Source organism: Dendropsophus ebraccatus, chromosome 9 (assembly GCF_027789765.1).
Source record: "Dendropsophus ebraccatus isolate aDenEbr1 chromosome 9, aDenEbr1.pat, whole genome shotgun sequence".
Lineage (NCBI taxonomy): Eukaryota > Metazoa > Chordata > Amphibia > Anura > Hylidae > Dendropsophus > Dendropsophus ebraccatus.
The window spans coordinates 83,358,117-83,377,993 of record NC_091462.1 but is presented as its reverse complement, the minus strand read 5'-3'; the positions used below and the strand labels follow the sequence as shown (position 1 = coordinate 83,377,993).

Genomic DNA, 19,877 nt, shown 5'->3' with positions numbered 1-19,877 from the left:
GGTTGGGCCCCCCCCACGATCTCCTACTTTTCCCCTATCCTGTTGATAGGGGAAAAGTTAACTTTTCCTGGAATACCCCTTTGAGTAGCAATATGGGAAGAATAAACACTCTGATTTAAAGGACAACTCCCGCGGGACCCCCCCAAAAAAAACAAACACAGACACACACAGACACCATACTCACCATCCCTCTGGTGACGATCCCCACTCGATTCGCCCGCCTTCCGCCTCTCCATCGCCACCGCTCGCCGTCCAGCAATGTCTCTGACTTCCGGGTCCAGGGGATGGAAAAGGCTGCCAGTGTGCTTGCGCACCGGCAGCCTTTTCATTGGCTGGAGCGCATCACATGGCTTCCAGCAAGCTCAGCCAATCAGGGCTGAGTAAGCTGGAAGCCATGTGATGCGCTCCAGCCAATGAAAAGGCTGCTGGTGTGCATGTGCACCAGCAGCCTTTTCCATCCCATTCACTTTCTATAAAGACGCCGAGGAGGAAGAAGACCCGGACCGCCCCCTGACTCTGACGTCGTCGTCACCAGATGCCGCCCAGGAGAAGAGGACCGTGACGACCGTAATAGGTAATGCATACATTCTTTAACTTCCGGGGGGTCGGGGGTCCGAAAGTGGGGGAAAGGGGCCAGACCGGGTATTTAACCACATTACAAAGTTATATAACTTTGTAATGTGTGTTAAATAAGCTAAAAAAATATTTCGTGGGAGTTGTCCTTTAATATTAAAGGGATTACTATAATATTTCTGTAATAACCGTATCTAATGCTCACATTATCGCTACCTATCTGCACTTATGTAACACCAAAATAACAATACAAAGATTAACAGCAAAGTAACTTACAATAACATAGTCCTCTTTCTGTAATAACATTTTTTACCCTTTCTCTTTGCCATGTGATGTCATTTACCACTTGTGCCAACAACAATGGCCTAAATACCGACCATGTCTGATGAGCTACTACTACCATATAATACTTCTAGATGGAATTCTCCGGAGAGCAGTCTACATGTGTGGCCTCAGCGGCTGTCACTTACTTACTTTTCCTAATAGCTTCACCTGCAGGTATAATGAGACTGTGTTTTAGCTTTGCCTCACTATAAAGGTCATTCTTTCCATCTAGACCCCTTGCACAAGATCAGTTGGAGGAGGGGATCATGTAAAACTCTAGCACAGTCACAGTCATATACTGTGCTCCTATGGTTATTAGCTGGCACATTTGCAATTTTAAAATTGGAGAATTTTAATGACCAGGTTGGCATGCCAGGTTGCCATGACCAATGCCTTACATCAGCCAGTGTTTGTTTAGAAAGGCACTGCTAGTAGGAAACTTAAGATTCAAAGCTGTCAATCATACTGAGACAAATGACCAATTACTTTATTACCCATAAACTGAGATGAGTTTCTCCTGTGACTGTTCACAGTGATTTTTTTTCCAAGATTAAATGTGGCCGCAACTTATTCCTGTAACTCCTTCCATTGAAATAAACATGCAGCAGATTTATGGTGGAATCAGGAGAATTTGCTGTAGGCTGAATTACTTAAGTACGGCCAGTTGAAGATATGGACTTCTACACTAGAATGATTGCTATTCATAAAAGTCACATTTTGTAAATATAAAAAAAATCCCACCTATAATAAATATTACATTGATGTTATTAATTCCACATGGTGAACCTCATAAGCAAAAAAAAATAAAAATAAAAATACAATGCCAGAATTACTGTTTTTTGGTTCCATCGTACCCCTGAAAAATGGAGTAAAAAAGAATCAAAAAGACACATCTATACCCTAAAATGTACAATTCAATTAAAAACAAGAGATTATCATAAGGAAAACATAAACCTTATACAGCTCCATAGGTAAAACCTTAAAAAATTGAGTTTCAAGTATCAATGATGTATCCACCATCAGCACATCTGGACCCTACACAGACCCCTAGGCCTCGGGGCTGGATTTCAAAGTCTATACTGAAATCACATCCTAGACACATGGAGGGAATTAGGATCTAATGGACTTACCTTGTGTTGAGGTCTCATGTCGCAGTGTTTGCCGCACTAAATGTAATAGTTCCTGGCTTGGGCACTTCATAGCAGTATAGTATGCGGCAATTCGTATTTCTTCTGTCTCTTCTAGGTCCTGGTACAGCTGATTCAATATGTCTCTCTGTCATACAAACAAGACAAAAGTTTTTGTAATGTGTGACAATTTTAATTGTAATGTATATGTGCAAGTTTATCTATTTTTGCATGAAAATTACTATGGTTAAAACAAGTTTATATTCACATATGAAAAGAATCATGCTTGATTTACACTGTATATGGGCTGCAATGTCAATATGCAAACTCTTTGGATATAGCTGGAAAACATCAGTATCCCACAGTCCTACATGTTTAGAATAGCAATTTTTCAATATATACCGAACATATGTTGCCAGTATGTTGCCAGTATGCCAGTATGCCATATGTTGTTTAAAATGGGCAATGTATGCAACTGTATAGTATGCCATTGTATAAATATGGCCATACATTCAGCTTTCCGGACCCTTTAACTTCCTTTTAACATTCTAATAAAACACGTGAAAGCATGAGTGAGCGTCCGTGAGCAAAAATCACTAGAATGAAGACGACTGCAGCCCTGTATAGAGAGCTGTCCCCTGATTAAATCCTGATATTTAATTCACATAAGGAGAAAGAAATGTAAAAATCTTTTGAAACAAAAGGTACGTGGTAAGGAAAGAGTCTATATGGGAAAGAGCCTATTAACCAATTGATCCAAACCTTGTGTTAGACTCAGTGTCCAACTGAGTATAATAACAAAGCAGATCAAAGAATTTCACTGGAACCAAGTAAGAGGCCATAAGGAGTGCTGAGGAACCGTAATGTGCTAGAGATGTGCCAGCAGGAAATCTCGACATGCCGCTGTCCTTACATATCACCTTATGACCTTATACAAAGATATCACTGAATGCTTCACAGCTGGAAATGTTTGGAAAATCTTTCATTCAAAACAGAGAAAAAAGATGGCAGGGTGTCCTATCTCATTCCAGGGGAGATGTACATTTCTACTTTTATACTAAGGATTTACTATTTACTGCTACTATCTACTAACCTTATACTAATCCTTTACTCCAATACTAATACTGCTACTATATGCTGACCTTATACTAATAATTTACTCCTATACTTATACTGCTACTATCTACTGACCTTATACTAATACTTTACTCTTATACTAATACTGCTACTACCTACTGACCTTATACTAATAATTTATTCCTATACTAATACTGCTACTATCTACTGACCTTATACTAATACTTCACTCCTATACTAATACTGATACTATGTACTGACCTTATACTAATACTTTACTCCTATACTAATACTGCTACTATCTACTGACCTTATACTAATACTTTACTCCTATACTAATAATGCTACTATCTACTGACCTTATACTAAAACTTTACTCCTATACTAATACTGCTACTATCTACTGACCTTATACTAATACTTTACTCCCATACTAATACTGCTACTATCTGCTGACCTTATACTAATACTTTACTCCTATACTAATACTGCTACTATCTACTGACCTTATACTAATTCTTTACTCTTATACTAATACTGCTACTATCTACTGACCTTATACTAATACTTTACTCCTATACTAATACTGCTACTATCTACTGACCTTATACTAATACTTTACTCCTATACTAATACTGCTACTATCTACTGACCTTATACTAATACTTTACTCCTATACTAATACTGCTACTATCTACTGACCTTATACTAATACTTTACTCCTATACTAATACTGCTACTATCTGCTGACCTTATACTAATACTTTACTCTTATACTAATACTGCTACTATCTACTGACCTTATACTAATACTTTACTCCTATACTAATACTGCTACTATCTACTGACCTTATACTAATACTTTACTCCTATACTAATACTGCTACTATCTACTGACCTTATACTAATACTTTACTCTTATACTAATACTGCTACTATCTACTGACCTTATACTAATACTTTACTCCTATACTAATACTGCTACTATCTACTGACCTTATACTAATACTTTACTCCTATACTAATACTGCTACTATCTACTGACCTTATACTAATACTTTACTCCTATACTAATACTGCTACTATCTGCTGACCTTATACTAATACTTTACTCCTATACTAATACTGCTACTATCTACTGACCTTATACTAATACTTCTACTATCTACTGACCTTTTTGTTCATTTTAGTAAAATGCAGTGCATCTGTGTCATCCCAAATTATGGGCAGCATGAAACATGCACCTACTCCCTCAATAAAATCTCCTGAAGTACCCCTTTAAAGTAGAGCTGAAGGAGAGGTAAGGATAGGTGTAAAATGAAGAGATAGCTTTTTCCGGCCTTGCTTGGCTTGACAGACAGATCTCTTTCTATACACTCAGCAGAAGAGGGTGTTAATTAAGCCTAGCAGGCCAGGAAGAACCCAGCAAAGAGCTGCGTTCTTAACTTTATTCCCCAGTCATCATTAAATCTATTATTTTTCTATAAGGTTACAGCATGTGAGAGTAATCAAAATACATTGTAATGATGGAGTCCGTGTCTGGTTCATGCTGCTTGTGGTTTGGGCAGCATGAAACAACAGACAGATTCCCCTTTAGTAAAAGTGCATAATATTATGATAAGACAAGAAAAGTAACATCCTATAAAATTATCTGTACTACTAACATCATTTGAGTTTGTGTTTGGAAAGACTTAAAGGAGAGTAGTGTACATTCCTACTAAACATACTAACATGGACCGGGGGGGGCTGCTTCTAACTATTTTCATGTCCATAGTGGGTCTGTATCTTGCCATTGCGGTGAGCTGTTGCATTTTTTGTGTTTTTGTGTAAGGCCATGTTCAGACATGGTAAAACAGTGGTCGTTCTGTTACAAAGCTGCTGTCTGAGATTTTCAACCCAGCCGGTACTGCAGTGAACATCACATCTTTTTAATTCAGGTGTGCCCGCACTTCAATTAGCCATAGCACACAATGTAAAGTACGGCTGGAGCCGCACTTTACATTTTTTGCACAGTCTACTTCGTGCGGTCGCTGTTCAATGAATAAAGCCCTGTCCCCTTTTCTCTGGCAGGAGTCACTAAGAGGCGCACGCCTATTAGTGAATGCGGCTTGCCGGGTGTCTGAACCTGTGTCAGGCATACTATTGGATCATGATTTACGAAGTGTCTGCCCGAGGCGTATGCCAGGGAGAAGGTGCAGATTGCCTCTTCTCCCTGGCACACACCTCCCGTACGCCCCGCTCATCCAATGGGCAGGCTGGGGGAGCTTGGGGGGTGTGACAAGGCGGCGAGGAGGCATGGCCTCACCCCGCACTACATTTATCATGATTTACTCCTCCTCACAGGTGTAAATCATGATCCAATAGTACGCCTGATACAGGTTCGGGTGCCCGGCAAGCCGCATTCACTAAGAGGCGTGCGCCTCTTAGTGACTCCTGCCGGGGAAAAGGGGACAGGGCTTTATATAAGACCAGCGTACTTGTATGCCGGTCTTCATAAATCCCCCCCCCCCCCCCCCCGAGAGTTTTCTGTGCAGCATACACTCCGACCAGGATTCCATAGAGGTTAATGTAATCAGTCGCTTTGATTAAACAATGGCCATTGTTTAATAAAAAAATACATTGTGTGAATCTGGCCCAATAATGCGGTCCATTAAAGTCAATAGGAAATTGGCCAGCCATGCACACAGCGCTATTCTATAGGGTGTGTGCATGGCTGGCCAATTTTCTATTGACTTCAATGGAGCCCATTATTACATTAAAAATACGGCCTTTTTTACCTCAAAATTATGTATTTTACTTTTATTTTATGGTGTGTGAACATAGCCTAAAAGTAGCTGACAGTAAATTGTTAGATTATGCATATTTGGTAAATGCACTGGGGACATCAAGCATAACCATTGGCCCCCCATTGTCCCAATGGAGGCAAAAAGAATGCTCTTTTAGTATTTACCAGGGTGGTTTGCCCCTACATATTTTTTTTTACTGTATAAGAAACAGCAGCAAACTGTACTTTCCTATAAGGCCATCAAAAAATAACAAATGGCATATGGTATATATTTTTGCATTGTTCCCATTGGGTGATGATTGCCTTTATATATGGCCATACAGTGGCAGAGATCTATGTTGGAAGTATAGGTGAAGGAACATTCTCCCAATGGAATCATCCCAAGGTACAGTATATACATGGTATGAAGAGAATCGATCATGTTGAAAATGCAGTCAAAACTTCAGAGAACATGTTACAGAGCAGGAGAAGCTGAGCAAATTCATATATATATCTGTGAAAAAAAATTCAGTATACTATACATCTAAACGTTTGCTTATTCTGAACTTAGGAGTCCAGTGGGTGGCCCTTCTTATTGACTGACACTTTCAATCACTAACTGGGACCACCCATTGGGCTTCTAAGTGTAGAGTGACAAGATGTTTACATCATTAAACATCAATGGGTATAAATCTGCTCTACAGTTTCTGCTGTAAAACATGATGCCTTACAGCCTGTCACCAAAGCTTACATTAGCAGAGCAGGGAATCCTCCTGAAGGCATCCACAGCGGCCAGTCTAGTGCTGTCAGGGTTGTTCTTTAGAAGTGCACACCAACTAAGTGTAGGGATTAGTGAACTGGCAGCCACACCGGCATTTCCAATTGCTTTTAAAATCCCCTCCACCTAGAGAAAAAGAGAACACAACAAAATAATTTAGCGACCAAGCTACTGTATAAATATCATTGAACATTCTCATATAGCAGATGAGAGCATATCCGATTTCATTATTCCAATTAATATGAAACATAGTCAGGATTTTCAGATAACTTTTTGTAATGTAAATCCACATTCATATGACCACGTACCTGTTGTGTTTCCTCCGGCTCTTGAGCAGTACAGTTGTTTCCCAGGTGTTCTTGCAAAATATTGATTACACTTTGGACTTCGGGAGCTTCATGGCAGCCTCTATGGGCCAAGCAGTAGTGGTGTACCATGGAGGTGATGGCTAGGTACATACTCAGCCCAGCTCTTGGGTCTTGCAGCAAAGGCTGGAATACACAATGTCTGATTTATTATATTGCAAACCAAAATGTCCATACTCTCTGTGTATCTATTAAAGGAAAGAGCTTAATTTATGTTCCCATTTATCTGCCTAAAATATATGCCCTAGACCTCATTTTACCCATTGTTAATACCTCCTCTACTTCAATGAATAGGCCAGGGCTGAAGTACCTATTGAGTTCCCTCTGTATCAATCCTTCAATAAGTGGTGAGTACTTATGGAATTGGCCTTAACTTTTTAAAGATTTTCCATCAACATAACCATACAAAGGCTTTTGATGAGGGTAGCATGGTATTTTAAGTGCACAATTTTGAGGTATATATGGTATTATTTAAAGTGTTACATGACTTTAAAAAATCTTTTGAACCTTTATAGGTACACAGAAGAAGTTGGAAGAAGCACTCAACCAAGGGCTTCTGTCCCATTCTCAGTGTTCACTGCAGGAGATAAAGGAGATATAGAGCCCATCTCTTGCAGCGAGGACTTAGATGGGGAGCCTAGCAAGGCACTTCTCCCCTCTAGCAACTTGTGAGGTCTGAGAACCCAGAACCTGGCCCATCAAAACTTCACCACTGGAAAGATCATGTTTCATCTGGAGTCTGATGGATGAATGTAAGTTTAGCAGATGGTTGAGTATGCCTAATGCCTACTGTAAAATATGGTGGAGAAGGTACAATGGCATCAAACTTCATTGTTTTAGTTACGTCTATTTTGTCCAGAAGAGGATAATTTTAGTGTTACACATGCAAAGACAACTTTTTTGGAAAACTTTTTGATCTGGGACAATTTTATTTACCGAATGAACACAAATTCCCGCAGACACAGTACCAAGTCTTGCGGAAAGCCTTCCCAGTGAAGTGTTATAGTGGTACAAAGGATCAGGATTGTAAAATAAGATGTCCATCTAGCTCATATACAGTAGGTATGTGTTAGGAATGTGACTTTGCGCTCCTCAGTCCGTGTCGGGCGGCCAAGGAAGCGCTGATTTTATGTCTGCTGTTGTACTGAATATTGTGTCTGAATTGTGTTTCACTTCTCAGCCACACCTGCCTTGCCTGTCAGACTTCTGGCAGTGCGAGGGTTACTGCACTGCTAGATCTGTTCAGCTGAGCTTGGTGCTGGGATCAGGGCTGGTCCAATCAGCTGCTGCACCCAGTCTCTGATCCTGGATAAAAAGCAGTCAGATCCTCAGTTCCCTGCTGGCTATTGGTTGTTACTAGTCCCAGCTCCCCTGCTCCTTTCCCAGCGTTCCCTGTCCTAATCCCCTTGCTATTGCTCTACCCGTGTTCTGACCTCTTGCTTGACGTTTGACTATCCGCTCTCCTTCTGATTTTGTAGTGCGTTGTCTGTTTGGTTTTGACCCTGCTAGTTGACTATCCTCCATTGGGTTTTGTTTGTCTGTCTACGTTTTGTGTATTCACCTACACAGTGTAGGGACCGACTCTGTGGTTGTCCGCGACCGTTTAGGGTCGACTGAGGCAAGTAGGCAGGTGACAGTGGGTCTGTTCAGATGTAGGGCCCACTGTCTCTTGTCTTGTCTACGCCTGCCAGTCCTTACAGTATGATGGTCAGGTGGCCATATCAGCCATAGGCTAGGTTCACACTATGTAAAAACAGCCGTCCTTGAGCAAATAACTTCCGTTATTTAAAAAATAATGGCCGTTATTTGTGCAATGATGGCCGTTATTATGAAAGATGGACGTCATTTTTATATAGTTTTACCTAGCCATATAATGTATATGTACGGTGGTATTAGTGTCCTCTTCTTGTATAACTAATAGGAAGTGATGGCACATGTTCCCTTTAAATAATACACATAAAGTATTTACAATGTCAGCGATGCAGCAGGTAATATGAAGCAGGCTGTATTTATTCTGAATAGAATCAAATGGAAAATTCTTCTGAACAACTGTATAGAATTATTTTCAGCTGTCCCAAGCCATGCCGCTGACCTTAAGAGAATTTGTATTGTAACAAACACAAGATGTCAAATGCAGTGAGTCATTGCACGCTAAGATGTCAATATAAAATACGTCGTAAAATGCAACTTCCAGCATGGGGTACAGCATAAATTTAGTCAAGGTAGAAATGAAAACTCCTATCTGACCATGGAAGTCATTATACACATTATATCGATACAAAGAAAATAAAGATTTATAGTCTCTATTTGCTGTTTTCTAAAAGTATTATTAAGCTACAGTAAAATTAAACTCTAATCAATTACTATTAATATAATTATTCTGTCAATGCGACCAATACATATATAGACTGATCTATCATTTACTCCCTATATTTGAGCTCTTGCACACTCCTGTCTCCTACACCTCAAAAACCATTCCAGAATCTGCCTATGTCTTACCATTGACACAGCTCAGACTCTTAGGGCCTATTACACAGACAGATTATCTGACAAATGTTTTTAAGCCAAAGTCAGGAATGGGTTTAAAAAGAGGAGAAATCTCAGTCTTTCCTTTATTACCTGTTCTCTGTTTATAGTCCATTCCTGGCTTTGGCTCAAAAAAATCTGTCAGATAATCTGCTGGTGTAATAGGGCCCTTAGACTACATTCACATTTGTGGACCTTATGGACAGGGAAAGAATGTAATGGATTCTTTCCCCGCCTGCCATGATTTCTCAATATCATGTTGGCAGCGGGGAAACTCTTTAATAATAGTAGTAGTAGTAGTGGTAGTAGTTATCGGAAGAAAGAGAGATCAGAAACTCACAGTGAGAGAGCTTATCATCCCAGGCGTTGGTTCTGGTATGAAGGCCAGTGACCAGAGATATGATTCCGTTTTCTCATCCTCTAATTCCTTTGAAAGAAGAATTTCTTTCATCAAACCAACACAGGCTTCAGTTCCACAGGATGGAAGAGCATCCAGGAGGGGTTGCCTGAAATTAAAATTTGTATATGTAACATCTATTAACACTTATTGAAGTTATTTGAGTATTGAAATCAAGTGACATTAAGAAACTGCCTTGTATTTGCTTTCCTCTCTCTCTCCAGCCTATGTGAGCTGTCCACCAAGAGTTCTCTTTCCCATCCACTCTTTAGCAGTGTTCCCACAACATCTTTTTTTTGTTTTTTGAGTTGAAATAACGGTCAATATTATACAAATGACAGCCATCAGAGCCTATGAACTATTTAAAAAAAAAAAACATTATCTCTAACACTGCAAGAGCTGAAAGTCCTTTTGAAGGACGTTTCTCATTATTCTTAAAGTAGCAGTTAAAGGATAGGACAATGAGGGCTATTTAGAAAGTTGCTTGCGTTTTAAATTCAGAGTACAAATCAACAATAATTATGAAAAAAAAAATCAGTGCAAAGGTTTCCATAGCCCTTAATTTTGGTGACTTGGAGCCAGCAATAGGGGCACTTTAGAAGCTTAGTGCATGCTGCCTTATTATTAGAGTTATTGTATAAGGGTGCTTAGGAGGGGGCCACATAGGAGGGGGCCACTGGAAATATTTGGCAACATTTGTAAAAAAAAAAAAAAATTCTAAAACTACATATCCACAATTATATCTGAAGCAACATATCTGTATGTTTCTATGCAGATTTTCCGCTACAGATTTACATACAGGATCACTGCCACCTTCCCATAAAAAATCCATTGCAAAGTCAGCTTGTGTGACAACACCCTATATGAACACATCATTTCTATATTAAAAAAAAAAAAAACAGAATCCCAGAGACTAGGAAAGTACTTAAATAAAAAAGCAATAGACACAGAAATATTGATCTAATAACAGTAAATAATCAAGGATATCAAGACTTAAAATTTAGCTAAACATATTTGTGCATTTTTTAATTTTCCACACAGAGGGTTAGCTGAACCATTACAATGACGGATGGGGTGATGAGGTGATTCGGGGAGGGGGGGTTCCAGTAAATAACTTGTTCTACAGGGGCTTTTGTTTCACGTTACTTGTTTGCATATCCCACATTATTAGCGGGGTGTGTTTACTTTACTACACAATGCTTTACAGCGCTTACAGTGTGAGTGATAGGCCGCTGTATATTCAATATTTATCCAAGCTATATCTACACCAATCTTACTTTCAATTTGTAATCTAATTTTCTTAATAACATTATCTTTAATCTGTACTATATCAATCAGTCTATTGTGTGCAGTATTATAAGTATTAGCAATTTTTTACTTCCATAAAATAGAGAACCACCGACATTGGCAACCTTCCAGGGAGAGGCAAACAAAAGCAATGTATCTGGCACAGAGCTTCACAATAGGGTCAACACAAATGCCAGGAAGATCCAGTTTTTGCTTTGAGAGCCGTTTTGTTTCGGTTGAAGTCTCTTACCCCTGAAGATGAAGTGTTGAGCTATAGAGCTGCATACCACAGTATATATGTCAGCACCATGGACAGAGCATGACTATAATGGGAACCTATAGGTAATTGTCTATAATGCTGCACATGGCTTTATTGTGGTCAGTATAAACATTTCAGAGCTTTATGGGGTATGTACACCATTACAAATCTTCCATTGTGTCATTTCAACATGGCAAAAATTGGCAGTAATTGAGGAACCATGAGCCAAGACATCCAATATTTACTATAATAATGCCCCCCCCCCCCCCCCCCCCCCCCAAAAAAAAAGAAGAAGCATAAAAGTGGGTTAAGCTCATAATTTTAACACATATGCAAAACAATTGAAATATAGCACACACAGTATAGGGCTATGTTCACACAGCGTAAAAGTATAGCCGTTGTTGCCATCGGCAACCAGGGCCGCTTCTGCCAAGGAATCCCTACTTAGATTCCTTGGGGTATATTCTTGCTACTGCAATTTAAAAAAAAAAACATGACCAAAAGTATAGCGATGAACATCACTGATTAAAACAGAACTATTCTTTTACTTGACACATTAGAGCAGTTAAATACTTGGGTGTCCAGGTCCCTGCTGATCCTTCAAAAGTATTTCCCTCCTCTGCTCCAGATGGTAATGTCTGACTTATCCAGATGGGAGAGGAAAGACTTTTCTTGACTAGGCAGAACTGACCACAACTCTGCCCCATCTTAGCCAATTGTTGGCGGAGCAGCTTGTCACTCCAGAAACGGCGGCAGCAGGGAATGCGAGGAGAAGCCAAAAGGACTGAAGGAAGCCGGGGAGTGTGGACAGGTAAAGTTCTGCTCTATTATTTCCTATATATGCAACAAGGGCTGCACGGACATCCCTACCTGGCACTGGCTTTCTTAGAATATCGGACCATGTAGTACGGCCCTAAGTTTGGTCTAAAATATATATATATACATATATATTAAACAAAAAAAAATACTCTTGGGAAATAAACCAAATGTAGTCACTAATAGAATAGGTCTGCCACTGTATACATCCACAGACAGACAAATGACTGAGTATGACTGTTGCCATGTAGAGATAGGGTCCTGGGTTTAAATTCCACCAAGGACATCTGCATTGAGTTTATTTATGTTCCCTTTTGTTTGCATGGGTTTCCTCTGGGTATTCTGGGGACAAGGACCAATGTGAGCAATTACAAGTTCTGTACAGTGATGCAGAATATGTTAACACAAATAGAGGAATTATTATTTAAGTTATTGCAGATTCCCTGAGGGATACCTGGCCTTTGTTCTATTGTTTTACTACTACAGATGTCAAGCTAACTGGACTGTAGTTACTGGCCGATTCTCTACTACCCTTCTTGGTGATAGATACCACAGATACCACATGATGATTCTCCAATCATCAGGAACATCTCCTATTAGAATTGATTGGTTATACAAATGAGCCAGGGGAGCAACAATAACAGATCAGTATTCTTTGAAGAATTCTGGGATAAACATATAGTTATTGTAAAATAATACTAGAGGAAATAATATAAGGGCAGACAAGATAGACTAGGTGGTATTTTTCTGACAACCATTTTTTTATATTCTATGTTTAATATTCTCGTCAGTAGGAAAATTTGTCAGGAACAAATGCCATATACAGAAGCTATAGGTACTGCATGTGCCGCAGTGCAGGTTCTCAGCACTTTACTTTGTTCTAGTTTGCTTTTAATCCAATAACATGTCCCTTTAATCTAATCTTGTCCTCAAATTTTACTTTAAAGCCAAATCGTGAACAAAGTATGAATATTAAGAATTTTGCATGAAAGGGGTAAATAGGTTATATAAAAAATGATACCTTGATGCAATATTTTAGTTTTTAATGCTTGAAATTAATTATATAGGAGCCAAGTATCATTGCAAACTTTCATCTTCTCCGGCAAACTAATCAAACAATTGAAATTCCGACGGGGACAATTGTAATTAGGCATATTTCAGGAATGACTGCACGGATTAAGATGGACGATTAGGTCAAAAGTAGCGAGAGAAATGCAAGATTTAAGAGGAATTAAATAGAAAATATCCTTCCTCTGTGAGACGGAATTCTTCCCAGAATTATTTCCTGCCAGCTAAAGGAAGACAATAAGCCCTGCATTAAAATAAAACAGATCGCCCATGATAGATGTCACTCATGAGTCTGTGAAAGACAAGGAAGGACAGGTGCACTTCATCATGTCCCAAGGGGGACCCAGACAGTGCTGCCCCCAGGATTAGATTTGCATCAGAATGAAGGCTTTCTCTAGTGACTTTTTAAACCATTCTCACTGTGTGCTGCCATTTATATTCTCAGTTCCCTAGGGATCACACTTGGTTACAGCACAGTTTAGAATGCACTGGGTCATTAGTTTGGGATCAATGCCATGTGGTAGCCTCACCTCCTCACCTACAAATAAGAGCCCTTCAAATAGACACGGCGACCAACCTTGCTGTGAAATTTTTTTCCACTATTGTAGAATGATTTGACCCTTCTCAGTGAAGTCTGCATTGTCTACATTGTGTTTTTTACACAATAGTTTTGTTAATAATGGAACGTGTTTTAATTACAAATCATATCTGGCCGACTATATATTTGGGTGTTTGAATATTGTTACTTTGCTCTAGTTGTGCGAGTAAATGTGCAAACGGAAGTAAACAAAGATAAATTAAATAAAGTTATTTCTATGTAAACAGTGTACATTATAAGGCTATGTTCACATACTGTTGAAATGACAGCCGTTTCTTTGGGTGGCTGTCACTTTCAGGGAAAAGAATGGCTGTTGTTGCACAATAACGGCTACAAACGTAAAATTAACAATTGTTATTTGCCATCAACGTGAAGGCCTTCAAAAAAAAAACTGCTGTCAAATGGCTGTAAAAAAATATATAATGTTGAGAACATAGCATAAGGCTATGTTCACACGCCGTCAAAATACAGACATATTATGCAAATTACATCAATAATTTGCATAATAAGGCTCCAACATGATGTGTGTCCAAAAAGACAGGCAAAATACAGCCATTAAAAGATAGCCTTAAAGGACAAGTCCGGAAAAATTTTTTATTAAAGTATTGTATTGCCCCCGAAAAGTTATACAAATCACCAATATACACTTATTACGGGAAGTGCTTTTTTCCCTGCATTTCCTACTGCATCAAGGCTTCACTTCCTGGATAAAATTGTGATGTCACGACTAGAGATGGGATCGACTTCTGATTCCCACTGTCTGCAGCCTCCGTGAAGAGGGTGGATACAGCCGGAGGACCGTCTGGAAAACTGGGATACAGCCTATGGCTTTGGCTGTATCCCAGTTTTCCAGGCGGTCTTCAGGCTGTATCCACCCTCTCCACGGAGCGGGCAGACAGGGGGAATCAGAGCCGAGAGTTCAGGTTCATATGAACCCCGAACCTCGGCTGGTTTGCTCATCTCTAGTCACGACCCGACTCCCAGAGCTGTGGGGGCTGTGGCTTCTGGAGAGGATGATGGCAGGGGGACACTGACACAGGGCACTGGAGGGACACTGAGCATCCCTCTGCCATCATCCTCTCCAGCGGCCACAGCCCGCACAGCTCTGGGAGTCGGGTCGTGACATCACCATTTTATCCAGGAAGTGAAGCCTTGATGCAGTAGTAAGTGCAGGGAAAAAAGCATTTCCAGTAATAAGTGTATACTGGTAATTTGTATTACTTTTGGGGGGCAATACAATACTTTAATAAAAATTTTCACAGGACTTCTCCTTTAAAGATCACCTATTCATAGGGTCAGTTGTAACTATCCAAACAATGGGGATCTAGCTGCTGGGACCCCACAACCACAAGAAAGAACATCCCTTGTTCCCTTGTAGCATGGAGTGGCAGCACTTCCTCAACCTCTTCTCCATTCACTCTTTATGTGATTTCTGTAAATAGCCGAGTACAGCACCCCCCTATCTTTAGAAGTCAAATAAAAAGCAAAAGGAGTGGAGAACAAGCTTGCTTCATTAACCCAGGAGACAAAGGACCTTTAGTCACATGATCAGTAGGGGTCCTGGCAGTTGGATCCCTGCTGATCAGCTAGTTGTTACCTATCCTATGAATAGACGATAACTTATAATCTTAGCACAATCCATTTATGTGAACCAGAGGTTTCAGAAAACAGTTTACGATATACTTTAAGGCTGGGTTCACACACAGTATATTTCAGGCAGTATTTGGTCCTCATGCCAGGTCTTCATAGCAACCAAAACCAGGAGTGGATTAAAAACACAGAAAGGCGAAGTTCACACAATGTTGTAATTGAGTGGATGGCCGCCATATAACGGTAAATAACTGGCATTATTTCAATATAACAGCCGTTGTTTTAAGATAACAGCAAATATTTACCATTAAATGGTGGCCATCCGCTCAATTACAACATTGTGTGAACAGATCCTTTCTGTGCTTTCAATCCACTCCTGGTTTTGGTTGCTACGAGGACCTGACATGAGGACCAAATACTGCCTGAAATATACTGTGTGTGAACCAGGCAAATTCCCATACACATGCATGCTTGCTGGTTGCTGCCAGACACCTCTACTGGAGACGTTTTCTTATGACGAAGAAAATAGTAAGAAAATAAAGCATAAAGTAACATTTACTGTAAAGCTGGCCATATCCATATCAGTTTTTCAAGTAACAGCTATCTCTTTCAATCAGTCCATACACATGCACGGTCAGCTCGGCTGAGAATGCATGTGCTTTTTAGTGGGGAGAGGGGAGGGTAAGGAAAGCAGTACACGTAGTCATGTCTTATGTTAGTGGCCAGTTTATTTTCTAATATAGCAATGATTTCAGGGCACACATCATATGTCGTACTTACCAGTTATCTCTGCATTTAAATGATGACCTTTGCCAAAGATCAGACAGTGCATCGGAGGACAGGAGTCTCAGCTCAAATACCAAACTCATGAACAGATCTGTGGTCTAGACAGGAGGGAAGGGTGAAAAATGCAATTCTGTAATTAATGTTATTATTATAATATGTATTTGCAAGAAAAAGATCATAGAGTGTTACAAGAATTAGATTTATACATAGATAACAGCTTGTCCCAGGAAATAATACACTGATACTTGTAGCCATGCTGCCAACTAAATATTCAACTAAATATCAGCAGCTTTGCTGGTGGTTGTTGGGGTTTTATATACAAATTAGTTGTTTATGCCTTTTGCAAGGTTTCCTTTCTTTTGAGAATCTCTATATTAGTATCTGACTGGTTGTTGTACATAAATACACCTCTGCACAATATTTACCCCCTGACAGGTCATTTATATGTCAGACATCAATGTAGTTAAAGGGGTTGTCCAGGGAAAGTCTTTTTCTTTCAAATCAACTGGTTTCAGAAAGTTATATAGATTTGTAATTTACTTCTATTTAAAAATCTCAAGTCTTCCCATACTTATCAGCTTCTGTATGTCCTGCAGAAAATGTTGTTTTCTTTTTAGTCTGACATAGTGCTCTCTGCTGACATCTGTTTCCGAGACAGGAACTGTCCAGAGCAGCAGCAAATCCCCATAGAAAACCTCTCCTGCTCTGAAAAGTTCCTGTCTCGGCCAGAGATGTCAGCAGAGAGCACTGTGTCAGACTGAAAAGAAACATTTCCTGCAGGGCATACAGCAGCTAATAAGTATGGGAAGACTTGAGATTTTTAAATAAAAGTAAATTACAAATCTATATAACTTTCTGAAACCAGTTGATTTGAAAGTAAAAGATTTTTGCTGGACAACCCCTTTAATGAGATTAGGGCCAGAGCCTGGCCAGAGCCTGTCTGCAACTGAGCACCATTGGCCGCACATACCCTATTACACGTAGATGTGTGTTATCTGAATTCCCTGAATATTTATTATGCAGTAGATAAAATAGACATTTGTGTGGGTGGATATATATATATATATATATATATATATATATATATATACATATATATATTGTATTTGTAGGGAAGGATTAACTGTAGTTTCATATCTGTGAAAAAAATACTTATACTGTTAGGTAGCGTAAGCTTCAGCAGGCAAACCCCATTAGATTCAGTTACCATAGGATATTCCCCGCTGCCTGTGGTAATGTTTGGTAACACATAAATGGCTTCTCAGTAAATAGAAATTAACCTTGTAACATTTTTATGATGTGAAATAGCGGCCTACTGAGATGCTTTCAAAACCAGCCAAGGTTCGGTGTCATGTCCTGCCAGCACTTCGCATACGACAAAGCCAGGTCCCAGCGGCTGCCAGCAAGAGCTAATTAAATGAACCCGCCGCACTCAGCAAGAAATCACAGAGTCCCCCTTCTTCTATAGACGCTCACAGGTTGACCACAAATAAGAAGCAGTTGACATATCTAGCTGGGGCCTTCTCTTTGACATGAACTATTCACCCGGCACAGTTATCCCCTGTATGCTTGGATAACCTCTATTCATAGCTGAACATCAAAGTAGGTGACAGCAATACTAAGAAGGTTGTTCTCATATACAGCCATATACAAGTTAATTTAATCAACCACTAGATCAAGATGAATTATTCATAGGATTACTATGCAAAAATTCCCAATATAGTTAAAGCAAAAATTTAGTTAATACAGAATTTTCCATTGTAAATCCTGAATTATATTTGTGTCTGAATGAGGTTTGCAATATTGTGCTTGCTACTAAGTACACAAAATAGGTTGGACAGAACCAGCACTGGCAGAGGACACTGTTATGGTCCTTTTACACAAAGTGATTATCGGGCAAAAACTAGCAATAATAACTGAAGTTTATTATTATTGGCCACACATCTCTCTGTAAACCGATAACAATGAATCTTAGTGGCCGCACAAATGATACATCGATCGTTCGTGTGGTCCAGCTGCGTGATTCATCATGCTTTGCAAATGACTAGATAAAATCAAATATAGTAAATGTTTATCTAAATGTATAAGTCTTTCTATAAATGTTGATCCAGTGACTTGGAGTCAGGAAGGACCATTCTTTAAAGGTTGTTTGTTTCTTTTGCCCTTGAATCAATCAACAGGCAATTAGAAATCTCCACTTCATGCTCCGCCGTGCCAAACATGCCTATGGGCCCTATTCCACGGGACGATTATCGTTCGCATAATCGTTAATGATTAACAATCTCAAACGACCGCTATTGCAAAATACCTGAAAAGGTTCACTCATTTCCATGAAACAATAATCGTTACTTATGATCGTATTTGTGATCGTTTTTTCTTCGCCATTTCTTCGCTTTTGCATTCTTATCTACTGCGAACAACCGAACGACGTCTTATTCAATGCGAAATAGGTCCAGGTCTTATAAAGCGATCAATGATTTCTCGTTTGGTCGTTAATCGTTAACTGCTATTCAAACGAACGATTATTGTGAAGATTGGAACGATTTAACGATAATCTGAACGATAATCGTTCGGTGGAATAGGGCCCTGTGTATGGGGAGGACGGGAGAGATAACTGACGGCATTAAGAATAGACAACACATTTCTACATTTGTAAAAGCCCTATAAAAACTGCTCCAAACTGCATTGTGTGGACAGAGGCCAAAAGATCCGACAGTAGATAGTTAAAAAGAAGGACTATATTCTAAGATACCAATGTTAGGCTGGGTTCACACTGCGTTTTAAGCATCCGTTTAACGGATCCGTTTTTTTTAACGGTCAAAAAAGTAGGGTCAACAGTACTTTATTGTGCGTAAAAAAAAACGCATCCGTTTTGGAATGGAAGTCAATGGAAAAACGGATGCACACAAATGCATCCGTTTTTTGCAAAAAGCGGATCCGTTAAACGGATGCTGAAAACGCAGTGTGAACCTAGCCTAAGCAGCAATCACACATTTTTTGTATCCTGTGCTATATATAATAATGGCCATAATTTATGTACACGCACATTATTTACCACCTGCTTTTACAAAATACCAGCTATTTATTTTCGTGCATTCACAAAGAGTTTTATTTTCACTTAAAATTATGATCATATTTAGCTTTTATTCTACTGTGTGTGAACCTAGCCTTATAATAGCAGCATGATATTCAGATAGATGGATAGATAGATAGATAGATAGATAGATAGATAGATATTCCTTAGTACTGCAGCAACAGCTAAATGTTATCGCGGCCGTGGTAACTTCCTGTGGAACTAATACACACTGAATCCACAAATAGTAAAATTACAGAAGTATAACCTAGTAGATTGTTGCCTAACATTTATACAGAGTAAATATTATTCCAGTTGTAGTAAAAGTAACACTAGTAACTTTCACTGAGTGTGCTTCAGAGCCTAGATACAGTATATCTGATCATTACATGTAAACAGCCAAAAGGTCCTTCAAACTATATGCAGAGACCACAACTAAGAACACTTTAAGCTTATAGAAAAGTTGAGC

General features: G+C 39.3%; 1 protein-coding gene across 2 annotated transcripts in view; it reads right to left on the bottom strand.

The window, feature by feature from the left end:
- Positions 1–19,877, bottom strand: part of LOC138801178 (uncharacterized) — a 206,013-nt gene that overhangs the window by 162,058 nt on the left and 24,078 nt on the right. For both annotated transcript variants that reach the window (XM_069983727.1, XM_069983728.1), the window contains exons 9-13: positions 16,330–16,433; positions 9,875–10,040; positions 6,952–7,134; positions 6,617–6,769; positions 2,028–2,172 (exon numbers count right to left, since the gene is read on the bottom strand). In XM_069983727.1, the coding sequence (XP_069839828.1) occupies positions 2,028–2,172; positions 6,617–6,769; positions 6,952–7,134; positions 9,875–10,040; positions 16,330–16,433 (751 nt within the window). The remainder of the gene's footprint in view (positions 1–2,027; positions 2,173–6,616; positions 6,770–6,951; positions 7,135–9,874; positions 10,041–16,329; positions 16,434–19,877) is intronic.